At 27.5% G+C, this 20,838-nt stretch overlaps 6 protein-coding genes across 6 annotated transcripts; 2 read left to right on the forward strand and 4 right to left on the reverse strand.

Annotated features, from left to right (window-relative positions):
* Window positions 1-137: 137 nt before the first annotated feature.
* On the reverse strand, window positions 138-2,146 carry OCT59_014565 (uncharacterized protein; the record flags this gene model as incomplete). Its single annotated transcript, XM_025312306.2, has 3 exons — window positions 138-1,471; window positions 1,551-1,974; window positions 2,038-2,146. The coding sequence occupies 3 exons, from the start codon at window positions 2,144-2,146 to the stop codon at window positions 589-591; spliced, it is 1,416 nt and encodes a 471-aa protein (XP_025190173.2). The 3' UTR covers window positions 138-588.
* A 1,095-nt stretch (window positions 2,147-3,241) lies between these two features.
* On the reverse strand, window positions 3,242-4,468 carry OCT59_014566 (uncharacterized protein; the record flags this gene model as incomplete). Its single annotated transcript, XM_066150108.1, has 9 exons — window positions 3,242-3,254; window positions 3,329-3,345; window positions 3,417-3,438; window positions 3,558-3,599; window positions 3,960-3,983; window positions 4,070-4,138; window positions 4,191-4,214; window positions 4,299-4,335; window positions 4,447-4,468. The coding sequence occupies 9 exons, from the start codon at window positions 4,466-4,468 to the stop codon at window positions 3,242-3,244; spliced, it is 270 nt and encodes an 89-aa protein (XP_066002311.1).
* A 78-nt stretch (window positions 4,469-4,546) lies between these two features.
* On the forward strand, window positions 4,547-6,769 carry OCT59_014567 (Farnesyl pyrophosphate synthetase). Its single transcript, XM_025312305.2, has 10 exons — window positions 4,547-4,756; window positions 4,832-4,856; window positions 4,911-5,023; window positions 5,090-5,170; window positions 5,237-5,359; window positions 5,426-5,514; window positions 5,581-5,653; window positions 5,729-5,806; window positions 5,869-6,003; window positions 6,073-6,769. Exons 1-10 carry the CDS (start codon window positions 4,625-4,627, stop codon window positions 6,274-6,276), a joined length of 1,053 nt encoding a protein of 350 aa, XP_025190172.1. The 5' UTR covers window positions 4,547-4,624; the 3' UTR covers window positions 6,277-6,769.
* Window positions 6,770-7,405: 636 nt separating this feature from the next.
* On the reverse strand, window positions 7,406-7,734 carry OCT59_014568 (uncharacterized protein; the record flags this gene model as incomplete). Its single annotated transcript, XM_066150109.1, has 2 exons — window positions 7,406-7,467; window positions 7,542-7,734. The coding sequence occupies 2 exons, from the start codon at window positions 7,732-7,734 to the stop codon at window positions 7,406-7,408; spliced, it is 255 nt and encodes an 84-aa protein (XP_066002312.1).
* Window positions 7,735-12,030: 4,296 nt separating this feature from the next.
* On the forward strand, window positions 12,031-13,038 carry OCT59_014569 (uncharacterized protein; the record flags this gene model as incomplete). Its single annotated transcript, XM_066150111.1, has 3 exons — window positions 12,031-12,148; window positions 12,407-12,475; window positions 12,767-13,038. 3 exons carry the CDS (start codon window positions 12,031-12,033, stop codon window positions 13,036-13,038), a joined length of 459 nt encoding a protein of 152 aa, XP_066002313.1.
* Window positions 13,039-16,782: 3,744 nt separating this feature from the next.
* OCT59_014570 (uncharacterized protein) lies at window positions 16,783-19,835 on the reverse strand (the record flags this gene model as incomplete). The annotated part of the gene is made up of 19 exons (XM_066150112.1): window positions 16,783-16,817; window positions 16,905-16,942; window positions 17,021-17,049; window positions 17,137-17,192; window positions 17,285-17,313; window positions 17,513-17,553; window positions 17,629-17,670; window positions 17,881-17,922; window positions 18,004-18,045; window positions 18,127-18,167; window positions 18,501-18,542; window positions 18,620-18,661; window positions 18,739-18,780; window positions 18,975-19,018; window positions 19,097-19,138; window positions 19,215-19,254; window positions 19,333-19,374; window positions 19,452-19,493; window positions 19,805-19,835. 19 exons carry the CDS (start codon window positions 19,833-19,835, stop codon window positions 16,783-16,785), a joined length of 762 nt encoding a protein of 253 aa, XP_066002314.1.
* Between the last annotated feature and the right edge of the window lie 1,003 nt (window positions 19,836-20,838).

Below are 20,838 nucleotides of genomic sequence, written 5' to 3' on the forward strand. Positions count from 1 at the left end.
AGTGTATATAATATAATTAGAATCAGTAGTAATAGATTCTTTATATAAGTATCATATAACTGCAGTAATAAGTTTTATCTATTTATAATAAAATTTCAATATATATATTTGATTAAATAAATTATAATACTAAAATTACAATAAATTAAAAAAAATATTGTGAAATTTACTGATTTAGTAAATTTTACCATCAATTAGCCTTTATAAAATTAAAAATTTAAGATAAATTCATTTATATAAAATTTAATACAGTAATTATTTAGCAACTTAATAGTTAATATAATAATTAAGATAAAATAAAAAAATAAAAGACTGTAATGTTGAAATATACTTTAAAATCTAAACAGTTAAGTTTTTTAAATAAAAATTTAAACTAAATATGAAATTAATTGATTTTATTTTAAAGTTTAATGTATACAATAACTTGTTATTCCAAAAAACTTTTATGTAATAGTATTTATTTAAATAATAACAAATATTTATTTAAAATAAATAGAAAAAATTGATGTAAATAAAATTTCATGAAAATAATTATATACTAATTATTTGCAAATGTTACAGTGGGAAAAGATATGCTTATAACCATTGTTATCCATTCCATTGCACTCCATCCACAATCCTGTTCATTTCATCAACAAACTTTTCTACTTTTTTCTCCAATTCTTCTTCTAATTCCCTTTTATTTGTAGAAGTTTCTTGATTCTTCATCTTTGCTAAAACTTCATGTAATCCAAGATTAGTTACGGTCACTTGTACATCCACTTTCCCTGTCTCATAAACATTTGAAATTGTTACTTTGTTTCCAGTATTATTACTAATGAACTTACGCTTGAATTTTGTACGAGTTGTTGTGACGCGATACTCGGTATTATCTGTAATATTTGGTAACACGATGGCTTTTGCATCGAAGTTGTAGCTGGAATTATCAATGATATGGCAGATCGTAGAGGGTATATCATTCATGGGTCCCTTATGAGAAAGAACTTTGAAACGAAAATCCAGGGTGGACTTCGGTCTGACAAAAGAGAGGAAGAGGTGGCTAATGTTATCAGATCGGCATTTACGAAGTTTGAGGTGGCCTTCTGGTGTAATGTCACTGGAAATAGTAATGCGTTGCTTTTCCTTAACATCAATGAGGTGAATAGAAGCTCGTTTTGTAGTGTTATCCTCCTCATAACCCAATTTCTTTAAATGACCTTCTATTACCTCTGCTATGTCAAGAGGAAGACGATTCATAAAAGTAGCCTTAGCATCAGCTTTGTTACCAATCTTATATTTAGCGAAATGTTCAAGAGGAACACAAGTCGGAAGGTTTACCACTCCTTTCTTGGCAGGGTAAAAAAGTTGCTTTCCTATGTTAGTTTGGACTTTGAGGAGAAATTTGTCATATTTATTCATTTCTTCAATAAGTCGTTTCGTGATATGTATTACTAATGTGCTGTCTTCTTCAGGAATGACAATGTCAGACACTCTTAAATAATAAACAGAATTTATATTCATTAGCAAGCTGACTTCAAAGACTTTGTTAATGAAAAATTTCATTCTCATACCTGTTCAAACTTTTCATCGAAGAAATATTATTATCCTTGTCAATTTGGCTCATTTCTTCTCCCTTATCCAAAACAAAGTACGCCTTATTAACATTATATTCGTCCACAATCCCTTGGTACTTTACAAACTTTACACTTTTCAGTCCAATCAATGGTTGGCGAAGTGCAATAATGGCTTCGAGAGGATGATTGTAAACAGCAATGGAGTTGTCGATGCAGTTTTGAATGAGGTTATGAGCGATACGTTGAGAATCGGATGAACCAGTGATTACGACATAATTTCCTTGCAACTTGCATTTAGCACCAGAACGATTTTGAATGTCCTTAATATTTGCACCACCTTTGCCAATTATGTGGGAAATAGAAGAGGTAGGTACTTCGATTTTTTTTTGCATGGTATGAAATTGTTTACAATAAAAGTGCACTATTCAAAGCAGTCGGTTAACAAAGAAACCATACTTAAATGTCAACTGTAAAATAAAGTTACCTCTAGTTAGCCTTGACCAAAACATCCATGCTGTGATACCACTGGTGACATGTTTCATTTGATTGTCAAGTAAAACATAGTACAATGTGTTTTTTGGTAAAATATTCATGAATTTTATCCAGCGATGATAGCAGTTCTTACTTGATATCAACATTATGATTGCTACTAATTGTTGCTTCAAACATCGGTGGTAGACTTTGAATTTCTCTACCGTGAAATGTTCTAAACAATTAACAGTTGAGATCGTTGCCTAAAAAATCATGCAAGGGGTATTGTTTTATGAAATAGATATTGTTTCCTGAATTAGTAATTTAATTAATAATCGTTACACATAGGCTTTGATAATTGTAATTTTGGCATTGTTGAAAAAGAACTTTTTTTTTTTACACGTTATATCATTTGTTATATGTTCTTGCGACACGGATGAATCCAAACAATTTATGATAAAAAACGGTTCAATCTGGATTACATAAAATATCAACCCAGATTGATCGAAAATTTTTTTTTAGGAAATGCCGAATTGTTTGGTAGGTTGTAAATTGGCGAAAAGATAAGTATTTTATTTTTTTTTGCTTCGGGAATGCTACTAACGCCTTTCAATTTTTTTTCCTTTAGGACATCTTGGGCTTGTAATTCGGGCTTTTGGGAGACTTGGATTTTAAATTTGTAAGTTGGAAAGTGAGATTTACTTATTGCCTTGGAAGTTAAGGACAATCCTTTGTTGTTTTCTTAGAAGGAATGGTAAATTTACTTCAAGGAATATTTCTGTAAATTGAATCGCATCGTATGTCGCTCAAGACCAAAAAAAGTGCTTGGCAACGAACCCTTTGTCAATCAACACTTAAAATATGTAGCGCAACGTATAAACAACACTTAACAGTTGAAACTTGAAAACGCATATATTTAGTACGCATTTTAGCTGAAAACGCGTAAAAACAACATTAGTTTAATTGATAAACATCATATATTTTAGTTGAAAACGTGATAATTAACTAATTAGCACGTTTATGAATATGATAACAGCTGTTTATTATTATATTTATTATATTCATCATGTTACATTACCGTAAACTAATCTAATATCATATAAGTAAATAATTTTCCAATATCTATAAATAAAAAAAATGAAACGTTGTGACATTTCATTGAAACTCGATGAAAACTAAAGAAAATAGCTCTATATTAACATTGTCTAAAGAGCCATTCATCTTGAAATCCTGTGTCCAAAATTAAAAAAAACAGATCGTTAGTTATCGTTTCATTAACCAGAAAATGGCTCTACCATACTCACAATTGTCGAAAAACCACCTAAAAAAAAGATAAATAAAGAAAAACAAAGGAAGAAACACACCGAATCTGGCTTTCAAAGACTAAAGAACAGAAGTTTTAGGATCTGGTATTCTACAAAAATATAAAAAAAGTTTTTTTTTTAATAATAAAATTTTCTAAAACTAAGAATAATACAAAAAACCTCTCCCCCGAATTCATGTCCAAAAAAGCTGTCTAAAGAATAAACGAACCTCTCCGGATTAAAGATTTGGTAAGCAAACCAAACAATAGCGCTTTGATTTAATCAAAGCAACGATCATCAATAGAAGGAGTCCACTGAAAGGTATCCCAGTTCGTGTCTTTACTGCTACAGGGTTTTCGGCAAAGCAATACTGCAAAAGTATCATTTTAGTTGAAAAAAATCTTAGCAGGAAAACGTTCTTACAACATAGCAGTGGTGAGCCCGGATGTAAAGCAACTGTTCTGTGTTTGCCCGAACAAGGTGATTGATTATATGTGTACCAGAAATGCTACCACGAATCGTAGTCCTCCTTCGGGTTCATGTTTATGATTTTATATTTGGAAAGATTCCAGTTAATCAACAACATTCTGACATGATGATCCTCAACTTCAGAATAAGACAGAAGACCTACAAGGACGGGGTAGGGTAAAAGGCACTGCATGGGAAATACCAATTAATAACAATATGGATTCTGAAAGATGAATCGAAGTTCTAACCTGATATGAATCAAATAATACGTACTGGTTATTATGTTGACCAATATTATGGAATGCCTTCAGTACAATAATAATCGGCTCCTGAAATGCCGGTCTTTGGATTAAAAATGGAATGTTCCGCAAGAGTCGTTCTATGACATCTCAACCTATACGAAGAACGGAACGATATTCTATTTATTAGAATATATTTAATGAAATTGTAAAGGATTTAGGGTAAATTACTAAAGTGAATAAATAAATTAAACAAAACTAACCGAAATTCCGTGCGTACAAAGAAATCTAACCAATCATCTAAAAAAAGAAAAAGAGAACTGTGAGTAACCGTTCGCTAAAATTAATAAATTAAAAAGAAAAACCACACTAGATTCTCGCATAGAATCAGTTATCCCATAATCATCTGACAGATAATCTTCATAGTCCGCATGATCCGATTTGATTTTGACGTAGATCCATAAATTTTTACGATATGCATAAAAAAGTTTTATCTTCCATATAATGTGTCATTTTAGCCTTAGGTTCTTAACGGCAATTCACTGGTCTTTAGAAATTTAAGAGAACTTATTTAATAACTTAACCTAAAATGTCTTCTCAAGAATCAAAAGCCCAAACTGTTAAAGATTTTATGGAAGTGTTTCCGGACCTTGTTGAAGAATTTTTGAGAGAAGTTCGTACTAGAAATTTTCCCGAAGAAGCTGTGCAATGGATTAAAAAAGTACATGCAGTTTCATTTAATTCGTGATTTAATTGCAAATTTTGGATCTCTTACCTTTTTTCTTTAAATAATTAGAGTTTTGATCATAATATTCAAGGGGGTAAGTAAAATTTATTAATTCAAAAATTAAAACTCTTATTGACGCTTTTTTCAGGAAAGATGAATAGAGGATTGTCAGTTGTTGATACACTCAAGATTTTACAAAATGATCAGTTAACTGCAGAAGAACTCTTTAAGTCTAGAGTTCTTGGCTGGTGTATTGAATGGGTAAGAAATGCAGAAATCATGTTTCATTTGACTATATGAACTAACTTGTAGCGATATCATTTATAGCTTCAAGCATTCTTTCTTGTTGCCGATGACATCATGGATGCATCAATTACGCGTCGTGGAAATCCTTGTTGGTATAAAATGGTAAGGTCTTATGTTTGACTATTTAGAATGTATCTAAATCTTTCACAAAAAACTAATGTTTTATAGGAAGGGGTTGGTATGATTGCAATTAATGATTCTTTCATTTTGGAATCTGCAATTTATTTCTTTCTGAAAAAATATTTCCGTCAAGATTCTTATTATGTCGATTTAGTCGAATTATTTCATGAGGTAATTAAAGGAAAAAAATTTTTTTTTTTATAATTACAATTTTATGCAAACTGATATATTTCATAGATCACACTCGAAACTGAATTGGGACAGCTTTTGGATTTAACTACTGCACCTGAAGATCATGTTGATTTGAGCAAATTTTCGATTGAAAAGTTTGTATTATGTAAATAATGCTGCTATCTGAATTCTTATATTCATACAAAAAATTATTTAATTAGGCACCGATTCATTGTACTTTACAAAACTGCTTTTTATTCATTTTATCTTCCAGTAGCGCTTGCAATGCATATGGTAAACTATCATATATTTATATCATTAATAAGTTGAAATTTATATTTACTGTATTTACTATTCGTTTTATTCAAGGCTGGAATCAAAAATGAGAAAGCTTTTAAAGCAGCAAAGGATATTTTGTTACCATTGGGTGAATATTTTCAAATTCAAGTAAGTAAAGATTTATATAATTATAACGTTATAAAGGTTTTAATAATTTAACAATTTGATAGGATGATTATCTTGATTGTTATGGAGATCCAGAAGTTATTGGAAAGATTGGAACCGATATTGAGGATAACAAATGTTCTTGGCTTATTAACCAAGCATTAGCAAAAGTATCTCCTGAGCAACGTAAGCTATTAGACGTAAGTATATAATATATATAATATTCATTTTACATTTTTTTTTTAAAATCTTACAAATTATTATTTTAGGAAAATTATGGAAGGAAAAATCCTAAGAATGTTGCTGTTGTTAAACAAATTTATAAGGATCTTGAAATTGAGAAATTATATAAAGAATACGAAGAACAATCTTATAGCAGGTTAAATGATTTAATTTTACAACTAGATGACTCTCTCATTAAACGTCAAGTATTTTATACTTTCATGGATAGAATTTATAAAAGAACTAAATAGATTTAATAATAGTTATTATATAGGTCATACGATAGTAACTATAGTTATACATGTGACATTTTATTATAAATTATGTAATGTTAAAAAATATCTTAAAATAGATGTAACTGTATATATAGTTCATTACAGTTATATGAAAATATATTTAACTGTATATTAAATCTAAACAAAGTTATATGAGTTGCCTTTACAAAACTTGATAATAAATAGATATCCTTCCCAACAAATCTAAATAAAATGGCTTGATGGATTGACTGTAGAACTATGTAATTATTTATATACCTCAATGTTGAAGAAAAAATTTTAAATTATTAACACAACCTTATTTTAATAAATATAGAATAATTAGAACAATTTAAATAATGCCAGAATTACAAATAAAATTACAAGTATATTCAATACAATAATTTTTATTATTATACTATAAAATAAAAAATAAAATATAGTAAACAAGATAATAAATTTACTAATATAGAAATAATTCTAAAAGAACAAAAAAAATTTGTATATTTAAAATAATAAATATAATAAACATATAAAAATAAATGATTCTGCTAATACAGTCAGATCTCTATATAATTATCAAGTTTTAAATGGTAAATATATAGAATAATTATTGAATTTTATAAATCTAAATTATATTTTTTTAAAATTGTAATTTTGATCAAAAATTTTTGAATTAAATTGAAAATTTTAGAATAAATTTAAAGAAAAATCAACTTTAATTTATAGTTAATTAAAAATTAATAATTGTAAAAAGATCAAATTATTAATAAAATAATCTATAATAATATGGTGATAATGATATAATTAATTTGTAATTATAAAAAATAGGATTGGATCAGTTTAGTCCAATCTAATTTAATTTCAAAAAAACTAACCTTTTAGTTAAAATCAGATCAAACCAGTTTTTTTGATTATTTATAAAGTATAATTAAATTAATATATCTTTTTAAAATAATTTTTTTTTTCTTTGTAAAGGCGCAATTATGTTTATTGATAATAATGTTAAAGTAATACAATATATTTACAAAAGTAAAATAAAATACAGTCAAACCTTGATATAGCAAATTCTTGATATAGTGAATTTTTCAGACAATTATAATAAATTTCCCTTCACTATAACGAATTAACCAATCAAATCTCTTAAAATCTTCACTATAGTCTTATAGCGAAGTTGAGGTCTGGACCCTAGGATTCGTTATAACAAGGGTTGACTGTAAGGTATTCTAAATAAACTTAAACATTATCATGTATCAACATACTGCCCCTTCTAGCAAAATTATCTTTGTCAAAAGTATGATTGAGAAAAATGTTATCAGTTAACTCATTATATGCCTTACGACTGTCCACTTCACTATACAGAAATGCAAGATTGCTTGATTTAATATATTGTTCTGTTAAAATAGCTACAGTAGGTTTCCAAATATATTGTAATAGATAGAAGTTAGTTATCATCTTTCCATTATTAAGAAACTTTTACTTATCCATATTAGATTTTAAACCTCTAATTCTGTGACCAATCAGTAACTCCATTTTTTTTGTTTTCAGAGTTAACTTTGTTTCTTTATAATCTCTATAAATCACCCAGTAATTAACTGATTTTTTACTATTGGACGGTTTATAGGATTTTCTATTATTAAAAGCAAGTTATTTCATATAACTGATACCTCTCTAAGCTGAATAAATATATTTTATTAATTCATGAAATTTTTCTTTAAAAATACTTTCTCTAATGAAACTATCAATGGTTTTTGTATTACCTCTTTTTTCTCTAAAGTTAACTGATTAATAATTGACTAATATTTTTCTAGTAATAGAAAATGTAATTTATTAAAGTATTTTGTTCTCGTCCCTTTAAATATTGGCAATGCAAGTATTACCTAAGGTTGCTTGCCGAAATCTAGGAGTTTAGGCAAGATGGCGTTTCGCCGAAAAGCGAAATTCTGCCAAAACTATATTAAAGTTATATTAAAAAACTGGCGAAACTTTGAAGAAAGGCGAAACTGCCAAAACTTATTATAAATGCCGAAACTATAATAAATCTATAGTAAAATTTTGACGAAACTAATCATAGGATTTTGAAGAGATTTAGATAAGCAACCTTAGTGTTACCATAATTAGAAATTTGAAGATATGAAATTTAACATTTTAAAGCTGCCGCCCGAAATTATTTCCTAATTCCGAAATAATTTCGGCCAGAATTTTGTTTCCGAAATTCTTCCGAAATCCTGAAATCTTTCCGAAACTCCCGAAATTGTCCGAAACTTCTGATTGGCCTATTATAAAATCACATGACTTTATAAATTTGCTAAAATTTTATCTGTATTCTAATTCCATAATTCTGGCTCCGTAGCGATCTTCCTGACACGTGTAGCTTCGTTTTAAGCCTATGTTCAATTTGTGTAACATCAGTGCATAAAGACGCATAATTTCCTTATATGGTATATACGTTACACAAAGCGAACATAGGCTTAAATCGAAGCTACACGTGTCAGGAAGATCGCTACGGAGCCAGAATTATGGTATTAAAATACAGTTATAATTTTGGTAAAAATTTTAATTTTGGTCACGTGATATTATAACAGCCAATCAGAATTTCGGAATAGTTTCGGCATTTCGGAATTAAGTATTTTTCCTAAATTAATTTTACCATTTCGGTTTCGGCAAATGGTAAAATTCCCTAATTTCGGGCGGCAAGCTTTATAACATTTACATTTTTCCTGTCACTAATAATTTCATATGGAAATTTATATCTCTCTATAATTCTGTTATTATTTGTAAACATTTGTAATTATATATTATCTTTCCTTAAAGAGTTAAGATTTAATAAGGCATAAGAATTACCCTTATAAATATTGTATAACACATTCAAACTGGTTATATGTTTGGGTTTATTAGCCCTTAAATATGTAACATTGATAGATAATCTTTTTTTTTATCAATTATTTTGAATGAATTCAACACCAAAAATGAAGGAAAGTTGAAAAAGTTATATATTAAAAGTTGTGAAAATTATTATAAATGATGGTTATAAGCTTGTTTTTAATATCTTTATTCAATTTACTCATCCATCCATATAAGTGAACCAAGCCCTTCTGTTAACTAAAAAAGCACTTACGTTATGGTGAGTCTAATACCCAGAAAAACAAAAGAAAGAAAACAATATTTTCTCAAAAAACTTGCAAGTTTTTTCTAAATATTGTAGACTGTAAATCAAGAATTCTATTTTTACAAACAAAAATGTATTTTTTAGTTACTTTTTTGTGAACTTAATTTTTGAAAATTTTTTGGGCGTAAAATCTATCAAAAAGAATTTCAGCAATAAATCATTTTTTTAAAATAATTTTATATAATAATTATTAAATATTTACTATATATAATTAAAAGAAAAAATTTCTTAATTCTAATACAATTACTTATAAATTAATAGTATATTATAAAGTTTTATCATTATTTTCTTTTTAATAGCATTTTTTATATATATATATATAAGAAAATTCATCTTAAAAATAAAATTTCCTTTAAATTAAACTTATTAAAAGTAGATTTTTTAAGTTAAAAAAACTAGTTAATTAATTATTTTTTGTATAAATTTGCAAAAAACTAATTTTTATAATAAATTTTTTTTTAATTAAAAAGATGATCAATTAATCAAATTTTTTGTTATTCATAAATTTTGTTAAAATTATTATTAAATCTATTTTAATGTTGTAAATTATTTTTTAATTAAAAATTTAACTAAATATAATGGTTTTTTTATTATTTAAATTAACTTTACAGAAACCTTAAATTTTTGAATAATACCAAATTAATATAATAATGATATTAAATATATATCATAATAATATTGATTTGCAAATGATATCATTATGATATCATAATGATATCATTTTAATATTAGTTCAATATATCAAAATAATATTGTAAAGATATTTGCTTGAAAAAATATCAGATTGATATCATCTTAATATTGTTATAATAACAATAATTTTTTTGAAAAATAGGAAGTAAATATAATATTAATAAGATATTATTTCAATATTAATTCAATATTAATATAACATCATAAAGATATTACTTTATAATTATCTAATCAACATCATACTATCAATATTGACAAAATAACAAATTGACATTATTTTAATATTATTAGAGTAATAATAAATTTTTTAATAAATGCAATATTGATATAATATTATTTTAATATTCATTCAATATCAAAATAATATCATAAAGATATTACTTTATAATTATCTAATTGACATCTTATCAATATTAACAAAATAGCGAATCAATATTATTTTGATATTGTTGAAATAATAAATTTTTAAAAATGTACTAGTATAAATATATATTGATATAATATCATTTCAATATTAATTTAGTATCAAAAAGATATTATAAAGATATTATTACTTTTAAAAATATTAATATTATTAAATTCAATTTTACAATATTTTAATAATTTGTAATCTAATTTAAAAAGTTAAGGAACAAATTGCCACTCAACTGGAAAACTTTAATAATGCCAATTTATGCAAATTATCGCTAAAAATGGCTAATACTAGGTCATCCTGTAGCCTACTACTAAGATAAGGTTTACATATAAAACTTTTTGAAGATTCTACTATAAAAGGAAATTTTATGTTATATTGTTATGATTTTTTTCCTTTTTAGTCAATTAACCAATAGAATTTAAGCAAATCCTAAGATAACTTTACAGAAACTTTAAGTTTTCAAGTAATATTATTTTGATATTATTTTGATATTATTTCAATATCAATTTAATATCGATACGATATTGAAATAAAATATTATTACTTTAATATCAAAATGATATCGAAATAGTATCAAAATGATATCAAAATGATAATAGAAATAATATCAAAACAACATCTTTAAGTTTAATTTAAAAATGTCATTTCAATGTTATCATTTTAATTATCATTTCAATATCATTTCAATATCAATTTAATATCGAAATGATATCAAAATGATAATACTTTATTTTAATATCATATTGATATTAAATCAATATTGAAATAATATCAAAATAATATCAAAATTAGTAGTGTTCCGCATGAATCAAATTTCTCCTCTGAAATTCGATTCAATTTAGACTCGATTTGGACTCGATTCGACCCCCAAAAATTATTATCTCAGGATCCAGTGATCCAATTTTAATGATCTTTTTTTTAATCGATAGGCCTCGTTGCCCTGATCAAAATAAAAAAAGATCATCGAAATCGGACCGCTAGATCAAAAGATATTCACAAAATACGTTTTTCTTATTCAGGAGCAATCAGGGTCACACCGTGTCATGAATCAATTCGTGCGGAATACTAATCAAAATAATACCGTTAAGATAAACTTAACGATATTGATTCTATATTAATTAAAAATGTTAAGTTTCTGTAAAGAAGATTTTATATGAAAGTGAAATTTCTACTAATAACATATCTTAGTAGTAGGCGGGGTCCTACTACAACATAACACTATTTGGTTAACTACAAAACAATTAAATAAATAGGGTATTGCTAAATATCACCAGTGGCAGTATTGTACAGCGGATAATATCCGCCAAAATTTGCCAGACACAGACATTTCAGAACATATCCAGAATTTTCATCTGATCACATGTCCCATATTACCGTTATCAACCGGGACATGTCCTACCATTTTTGAGGTTGTCCAGCACAATAATTATATTTTCGCTGGTCTGCGCTAAGCCACAAATAATTTTTTTCAAATATGCCATTTCTGTCTATACTAACTAAATATATTGTTAAAACAGAAGAAAAGGTTAATAAAAGTAATCTTAAAACCTTTTGTAAAGTATGTATAGAAGTGCTTGGAAAAGAAGAGGGACGTAAGATTTTATTTTCAAATAAAACAGACTGAATAGTTCAACATTTCAAAAAATGTACACATTTTCTTGCCAAGTCAAATGAAGAAGAACGAATGGTAATTTTTGCACTTTCACGAAGCAAAGAAACAGATACTAATGTTGTTTCAAGCTTAATTCCTAGTAAAAGATCACATAAATATTTTAAACTTTTATTTTTATAAATTATTTTGTATAATTATATTGTTTAAATAAAAATTACTTTTATAATTATTATTTTAGTCGTAGATACTATATCATCACAACAATCATCAAAACCACCATCTCTAAGGTTGCGGACGAAACTCTATAGTAAACGTGAAACTTGACAAAACTATATTAAAATATTAATAAAAATTTGGCGAAACTTGACTATAAAAATCATATAAAATGACAAAACTATAATAAACTCTTATAAAAAAATTAACGAAATTGAGGTTTAGATATTTTGCCAAATTCAAAAACCAGTTTAACCCGCAACCTTAATCATCTCACAAAATAATCAATTGGTCTTCATATTACGGACTTATGGATAATGTTATTGTTCAAAGTCTATCTAAGGAAGATTTTAAAAATTCCATATGTTACTACTTTGACTTACAGTTTCTTATGGATGGGCATTATCATGGATCAATAATCCTAAAGCAAAGGAATTGTTTGAATTTTTAAATCCTTTTCTTAAGTTGCCTGACTGTTGTGTTCTTAGTGGTGATATTTTAGATAAAGTTGTTGTTAAATTAGATGATGCTATGGATATTGCACTTAAAGAAGATCCAGTAGGTGTGATTTTAACTTTTGACAGTTGGACTAATGTCAATAATGAACAGCTATTAGAAACAGTCTTATTAACTTTAGAAGGAAAACCCTATGTTTGAAAAGCAATGGATATAAGTTCTGAGTGTGAGAATTATATTGGAGTAATAAATAAAACTGAAAAAATGCTTGAAGATTTAAAGAAAAAAGAAATCACTGTTTGTGCTATTGTTATTGATAGTGCATCAGCATATGCAACAGCTCGGTATGGTGAAACTTATCATTACTTTTAATTTACTTATTTAATAACTTAAAACTTATTGTTTTTTACTCTATTAGACATCGATTAAGAATATCCAATAGATCAGTTGTATTCTTACCGTGCTTTGCCTACCAATTCAACTTCTGCATGGGTGAGATTTTTAAAGAGCCTTTGGAGTTTAAGACTTCAATTGATTGTGCAATCTGACTTGCCACTTATTTTTAAAATGCTAATCATAAATATTTTATTGCACGATTACAAGATCAACAATGAGAAACTTATAAAAAATATATTGCAATAGCTGTTCCTGGTGAAACACGCTAGAATAGTCTTTATAATATGTGTATTAGTCTTCTAAAAATTCAAAGGGCATTGCAAATAAGTTTATTATTTTATTATTATTTATTAGTGTTAAATTTTTAATTTAATTCTTTATTTTTCTCATTAGATATTAGCTATTAATTATGAACCACCAGTAGTTGCATCTTGTCGCTAAGCAGGAGAAGAACTAACTTTATTACGTGAAATATTTAAAATTATTAATTCTGCTACATTCTGAAATTAAATTACAATTATTAGTCAAATACTTGATCCATATTGCAAATTATTTAATGTATTATAACATGATAAATTTCAAGTTATATATAGCATGGGTTATTTAGCTCAATTTTGGTCAAATTATTCAGATACAACATTAGCTTCAAAAATGATTAATAGATTGGAAAAACATTTGAAGGAATGGAAACAACCCTCCTTTTACTTTCCTATTTACTACATCCTGAATATAGGATGGAACAATTCAATGATTCAGTTTCTAATATTAATTATTCAGAATTTGGAAAGTAGCTCATGTACTATTATCATGCATGGTTTGGAAAGGAACCAAAATGCATTCTTAGTGAATTTAATGATTTTCAGTTAGCTCAATATCTATTTGATCTTAATACATATAGATAATTTAACAATGATGTTTGGTATTATTGGTGTTTTGCTAGTGTTTCAACAAATGAACTGGGATTTATAGCTTGTAGAGTTTTTGGTATTTGTGTAAATGCCGCTTTTGTTGAAAGATTGTGGAGCTGTATGGGTTCTTACAATCAAAACATCATAATCGATTAATGGTAAGTTTAAATATATATTTTTTTAATTTATTATATTTATTACATAATATAGTATTTTAATGTTTTCTTTATTATATTATATAGTTAACTAAAGCTCTTTCAATGAGTAAATTGAGAGCTGATATTATATATAGTCATCGTCTTCATAATAATTCATTATTAATTACTAAACCTATTATTGATGACATTACAGTCAACTCTCTATAAATGCACCCTATATAAGTGCACACCCTGTTTAAATGCACTGCTCAGCTTGGTCCCGAGTTGGGGAATTAGTGCTAAATGCACCCTCTTTTCTATACACCGTGCAATGATTTTCTGATCCCGATTATATAGAAATTTCCACTTAAATGCACTCACGTGACTTTGTGCAATTATAGTTTTGACCGGAACTAATGAAATTACCTAAATAAATAAAATGTAGGTTCGTGTAAATCCTTTTAAGGCTAATTATAGTGTACGAAATCCATATTATTAAGTAATTTATCTAAATAAAGTTATTGTACTTATCTCTACCCCTAAGTAATATTTTATATATAAATACTATAACGCGCTGCGGCTGCGGTAGTGCTGCGGTTTTCTCACGTTGCTTGAAATATGCCACCTAAAAAAAAAATTACTCTAACTGATAACCAAAAGTATGAACTCTGTCTTTATGCTAATAGTAATAAAGAGAATCGAGCTCACTATGTAAATTGGGTTAAACAAAAATGGGGAGTTGAAGTTGACAAAACTACAATAACACGAATTTTACAAACAAGAGAAAAATGACTTTCAACCGAAATTATTCAACCAAATCAAAAGCGGCATAAACCTGTCACCTATCCAGAACTTGAGGTTGCTCTAAAGGAGTTTGTGCTGAATTATCAGCACCGAGCAATTTTAAGTGATGCAATTTTAATTGAAAAAGCTAAACTAATAGCAGAAGGGTTGGGAATTTCTGAAAATAAATTGCAATTTTCTAATCATGTATTTTGCCGATTTAAGAGTAAGTGTGAATGGAATTCGTCAGCAAAAGCTTCAAGGAGAAGCGGCATCTGCTGATCAAACTGCAATTCTTGAAGCTTTACCAATATTGCGTGAAAAATGTGCTAATTATTCACCTGAGAGGATTTATAATATGGATAAGACGGGGCTTTTCTATCGGTATATTATCAAATTATTATTATAATTTATTAATATCTTTACTGAAAAATACTCTTGCAGATTAGAACCAGATCGAACATTAGCTACAAGACGCATTTCTGGACGTAAAAAAAATAAGGAACGTCTATCTATAGCTTTATGTGCAAATGCTGATGGATCACATAAATTACCTCCCCTAATAATTGGAAAATATGCAAATCCACGGTGTTTTAAAAACATTAATATTCGCAACCTGTCAATCACATACTGAAATAATAATAAGGCATGGATGCTTACAACTCTCTTTCAAGATTGGCTTCGTGATTTTGATCGACAGGTTGGCCAAAAGCATAGAGGTCAACGCGTTCTGCTATTGCTTAATAACTGTTCAAGCCACAAGATAGAGGGTTTGAATCTTTTAAATGTTGATGTTCACTTTCTACTACCAAACACAACTTCGAAGATCCAGCCAATGAGATACAAAACTTTGTAATAATAATTGCCCTCCTATTATCTATAATTTTGTTATTTAAAAAGTAATATTTAATAATAGTAATTTTTATTTTTTTGTATATTTCTATGTATACCGATGGTGAAAAAGCGTATATTTTTTTGCCAAATTTTGCCTGTATAATGATACTTATCTCAAATTCTAATCAGTAGATTTATAAGATTTTGGTATCAAAAGATTCTTCTCTTCAAAAAAAATATTTTTTTCTATGGTAAAAAATAATATTAACTTAATAAAATTACATGTTAAAAGAAAAATAAAGTTTAAAACATAGTAAAATATGACCTCAATTATAATTATCCGGGATCCTAGTAATCGTCACCACACCACTTAATTTTAGCCGAAAATTATAATTTTGGCCAGAGTTAAAAACACATCATAAATTTTTTTTCAAAAATTTCAATTTAAACATCGGGAAATTTTTTGGGGAGCAGATCTGCGCAGATTTTCAGAAATTATATCTGCGCAGATCTTATACCCTGGCGCAAAACATTAAAGGAAAAATCCAATAAAAAACTGCGCAGATTTTAAAAATAACAAAGTTCTGCGCAGATTTTTAAATAAAAAACCTTTGAAATACCTCAGCAATTTTTTTCGGTAAAAATCTGCATCACAATAATTTATTTATATAATCAAAATTACTTTTTTATTATTATTATATATTAACAAGTTTACAAATACAATTGAAATCTATTACTAGTCATTGCTATTTATCATCTCTTTACTGCACATTTACATGTTGTTAATGGTTTGGACATTGTTCCAGTTGGTTCGATTCCAACAAACAACAAAATAAAATAGAAAATCAGAGATGTTTGTTAGAAATAAGAAAATCATTTCAAAGTTATTACTTTTGAAATGTTTGACACGAAATCTCAGGATCTAAAAAATAAAGTAAAATGAACGTTAGTAGAACGTTCGTTAAAGAAGAATAAAAAATAAAAATTATAAAGAATTTTGAAGATATACCTTCAAATTCTTTCGTCCAGGAGCCAGAGAAAAAAACCCTACAGAAAAAAACAACTGAAACGTTAGTAAACATTTCGCAAATTAAAAAACATGAAAGAATTTCGAAGGAATTTTACCTTCGAAATTTCGTCCAGAAGCCGTAAACCTGCAAAAAGTAAAAAGAAAAGACAAATGAAACGTTAGTAAATGTTTCGTTAAACATTAAAAAAAAATTAATTTCGAAGGTAAATACCTTCGAAATCCTGAAAAAATCTCCAAGTCTGGTTTGTCTAAAGAAGCCCGGCGTCCCTATATAAAGAAGAAAGAACATTAGAAACGTTCTTTGAAAAAAAAATAAATTTTAAAGTTTTGCAACAAGAGTTGCGAAACTTACCATTTACCCGTTTCGGGAACCTTAGAGTATCGAAACCTACAACAAAAAAGAAAAACAAAACGTTAGCTAACGTTTCGTTTAAATAAAAACAAAAAAAAATAGAATTTCGAAGGTTACCTTAGAAATTCTGTTCAGGAGCGTCCAGAGAGCCGTGTTCCTACAAAATACAAAACAAATGTTAGAAAACGCTTCGTTAAGTATAATTATTAAAAAAAAATTTTTTCGAAGGTTTCACCTTCGATATGGGAGACCAAACTCATTTTCGGCTTCCTTTACCTAAAAAAAATAAAATACAAACGTTAGTTAACGTTCGTTTAAATAAAAAAGAAAAAAAAATTTCGAAGGTTTTACCTTCGATATGGGAGCCCGGAATTCGTTTTTGGATTCCCTTGCCTAAAAAAAAAGGAAATACGAACGTTAGTTACGTTCGTTAATAAATTAAATAAAAAAAAATTTTTTTTTACGAAGATTTTACCTTCGTATGGGAAAACCTTCGTATGGGAGTCCAAGTTTTCGGCTTCCTTTATCTAAAAAAAAGGAAATACGAACGTTAGTTACGTTCATCAATAAATAAAAAAGAAAAAAAAATTTCAAAGGTTTTACCTTCGATATGGGAGTCCAGAACTCGTTTTCGGATTCCCTTGCCTAAAAAAAAAGAAACACGAACGTTAGTTAACGTTCGTTAATAAAAATATTAAAAAAAATAAAATTTTCGAAGGGTTTTACCTTCGATATAGGAGTCCGGAACTCGGTTTCGGATTTCCTTGCCTAAAAAAAAAGACGAAACGTTTGTTAACGTTTCGCTAAATAAAAATATTAAAAAAAATTAATTTTTTCGAAGGGTCTTACCTTCGATATGGGAGTCTGGAACTTGTTTCGGATTCCTTTGCCTAAAAAAAGAGACAAAACATTAGAAACGTTTCGTCAATAAATTAATTAAAAAAAAATTAATTTTTGAAGGTTTGTTTTACCTTCGATATGGAAGTCCGGAACTTGTTTCAGCTTCCTTTACCTGAAAAAAAAGAAACGAAACGTTATAAACTGAACGTTTCGTTAATAAATTAATTAAAAGAAATAATTTGAAAGTTTTACCTTCAAACAGAACTTTCAAATGGGTCCGAAACATACCTTCAGCGTTCTGGACCTATAAAATATAAAAACGAACGTAACTAACGTTCGTTAAAGTTAAATTATAAAAAAAAAAATATTTCGAAGATTTTTACCTTCAAAATAAACGTCTGGAGCCGTTCTTTGGCGTCCAGGACCTATAAAACGTAAAAACGAACGTTGATTAATGTTCGTTAAAATAAAATTAAAAAAATATTTCGAAGGTAAACTTTACCTTCGAAATAAATGTCCGGAGCCATTCTTTGGTGTCCAGGACCTATAAAACGTAAAAACGAACGTTAATTAATGTTTGTTAAAATAAAATTAAAAAAATATTTCGAAGGTAAACTTTACCTTCGAAATAAACGTCCGGAGCCATTCTTTGGCGTCCAGGACCTATAAAACGTAAAAACGAACGTTAATTAACGTTCGTTAAAATAAAATTAAAAAAAATATTTTGAAGGTAAACTTTACCTTCGAAATAAACGTCCGGAGCCGTTCTTCAGTGCCCAGGATCTAAAAACATGAAAAACGAACGCACCAACGTTCGTTAAAATAAAATTGTAAAAATATTTCAAGGTAAACTTTACCTTCGAAATAAACGTCCAGAGCCATTCTTTTAACGGCCCAGGACCTAGGAAAACGTAAAAACGAACGTTAATTAACGTTCGTTAAAATAAAATTAAAAAAATATTTCGAAGGTAAACTTTACCTTCGAAATAAACGTCCGGAGCCATTCTTCAGCACCCAGGACCTAAAAACATGAAAAATGAACGTTAATTAACGTTCATTAAAATAAAATTAAAAAAATATTTCAAGGTAAACTTTACCTTCGAAATAAACGTCCGAGCCATTCTTTAGGCGGCCCACCTATAAAACATAAAAATGAACGTTAATTAACGTTCGTTAAAATAAAATTAAAAAAAATATTTCGAAGGTAAACTTTACCTTCGAAATAAACATCCGGAGCCGTTCTTCGGCACCCAGGACCTAAAAATATGAAAAACGAACGTTAATTAACGTTCGTTAAAATAAAATTAAAAAAATATTTTGAAGGTAAACTTTACTTTCAAAATAAACATCCGGAGCCGTTCTTTGGTGTCCAGGACCTATAAAATGTAAAAACGAACGTTAGCGACGTTCGTTAAATAAAAATATAAAAAAAAATTTTGAAGGTAAAGGTTTTACCTTCGAAATAAGAGTCCGGAGCCGTTCTTTGGCGTCCAGGACAAGAAAATAATAAACCGAACGTTGGACAACGTCCAGTATATAAAAAATATTAGTTTCGAAGTTTTACCTTCGAAATAGAGTCCAGAACTGGTACTTTCAGCGCTCTGGACTTACAAAAAAAAAAATAAAACGAACTTTAGCTAATGTTTCGTTAAATTTTTTTTTTTTTGAAATGGAGTCCAGGACGTACCTTTTGTGTTCTGGATTAATAAAACGAACATTTTCTAACGTTCGTTAAATAATACTAATATCAAAGTTTGAAATAGAGTACCTTCGGCGTTCTGTAAAATGTATTTTTTGAAGGAGATAAAGGAGTCCGACATCTTTTTAGTCCGAATCTCCTGCATGTTGCAGATTATATGCCGAATGTTGGACGAATTTGCCTTAAAGACTCCGAACCTTGCAAATAAATTTTTTTTTAAAAAAAAAAATTTCTCTGATAAGTTTCAAAGCTTAAAAAACTATAATAGAAATATTTTTTCTTTGGAATCTTTAACAGATTATTTCTTAAAAGGTGTTGTAGAAAAAATTATTTCACTTCTTTAGTAATAAGTGTTGTAGAAAAAATTATTTTTTTAAAGTCTTGTAAAGTTTTTTTTTTAAAGAGTATTGTAAAAAAAATTAAATCAAGTTAGAGTTAATCAAAGTTTAAATATTAAATCAATGATGAAATTGCAGATCGAACTGATATTTTAATGAAAAAAAAGCAAAAATCTGCAAAATTGCAGACTTCTGCATAAATTTCACATAAAAAAAAGCAGAAATCTGCAAAATCGCAGATTACTGCAGAAATTCATACATAAAAAATCGGAAACTTGCAAAATTGCAGATTATTGCATAACTTTGTAAAAAATAAAAAGCAGAAATCTGCAAAATCGCAGACTTCCGCATAAATTCACAAAAAAAATGCGGAGATCTGCTAATTTTACAGATCTCCGCAGTTCTGCATCTTAAAAAATTTCCCGATGAATAATAAATATGTAAAACAAACTTGAGTAGATACTAATCACACTAAAATTTTGAAAATTTGACTAAAAAAAATCTTTTTTAAAACAAAAAAATGTATTTTGCTTATAAAATCAAATTTTCCTATTTTTCTCAAAAACTATCTAAACAACAACCTTTATAATCTAAGGCAAACTTGTTCTATCCATAAATTTACATATAATTATAATATTATTATTATTATAATTAGAATAATATCCCAGTCAAAAATTTTATAAA

This window comes from Rhizophagus irregularis, chromosome 22 (assembly GCF_026210795.1).
Source record: "Rhizophagus irregularis chromosome 22, complete sequence".
In the NCBI taxonomy this organism is placed as follows: Eukaryota; Fungi; Glomeromycota; class Glomeromycetes; order Glomerales; family Glomeraceae; genus Rhizophagus; species Rhizophagus irregularis.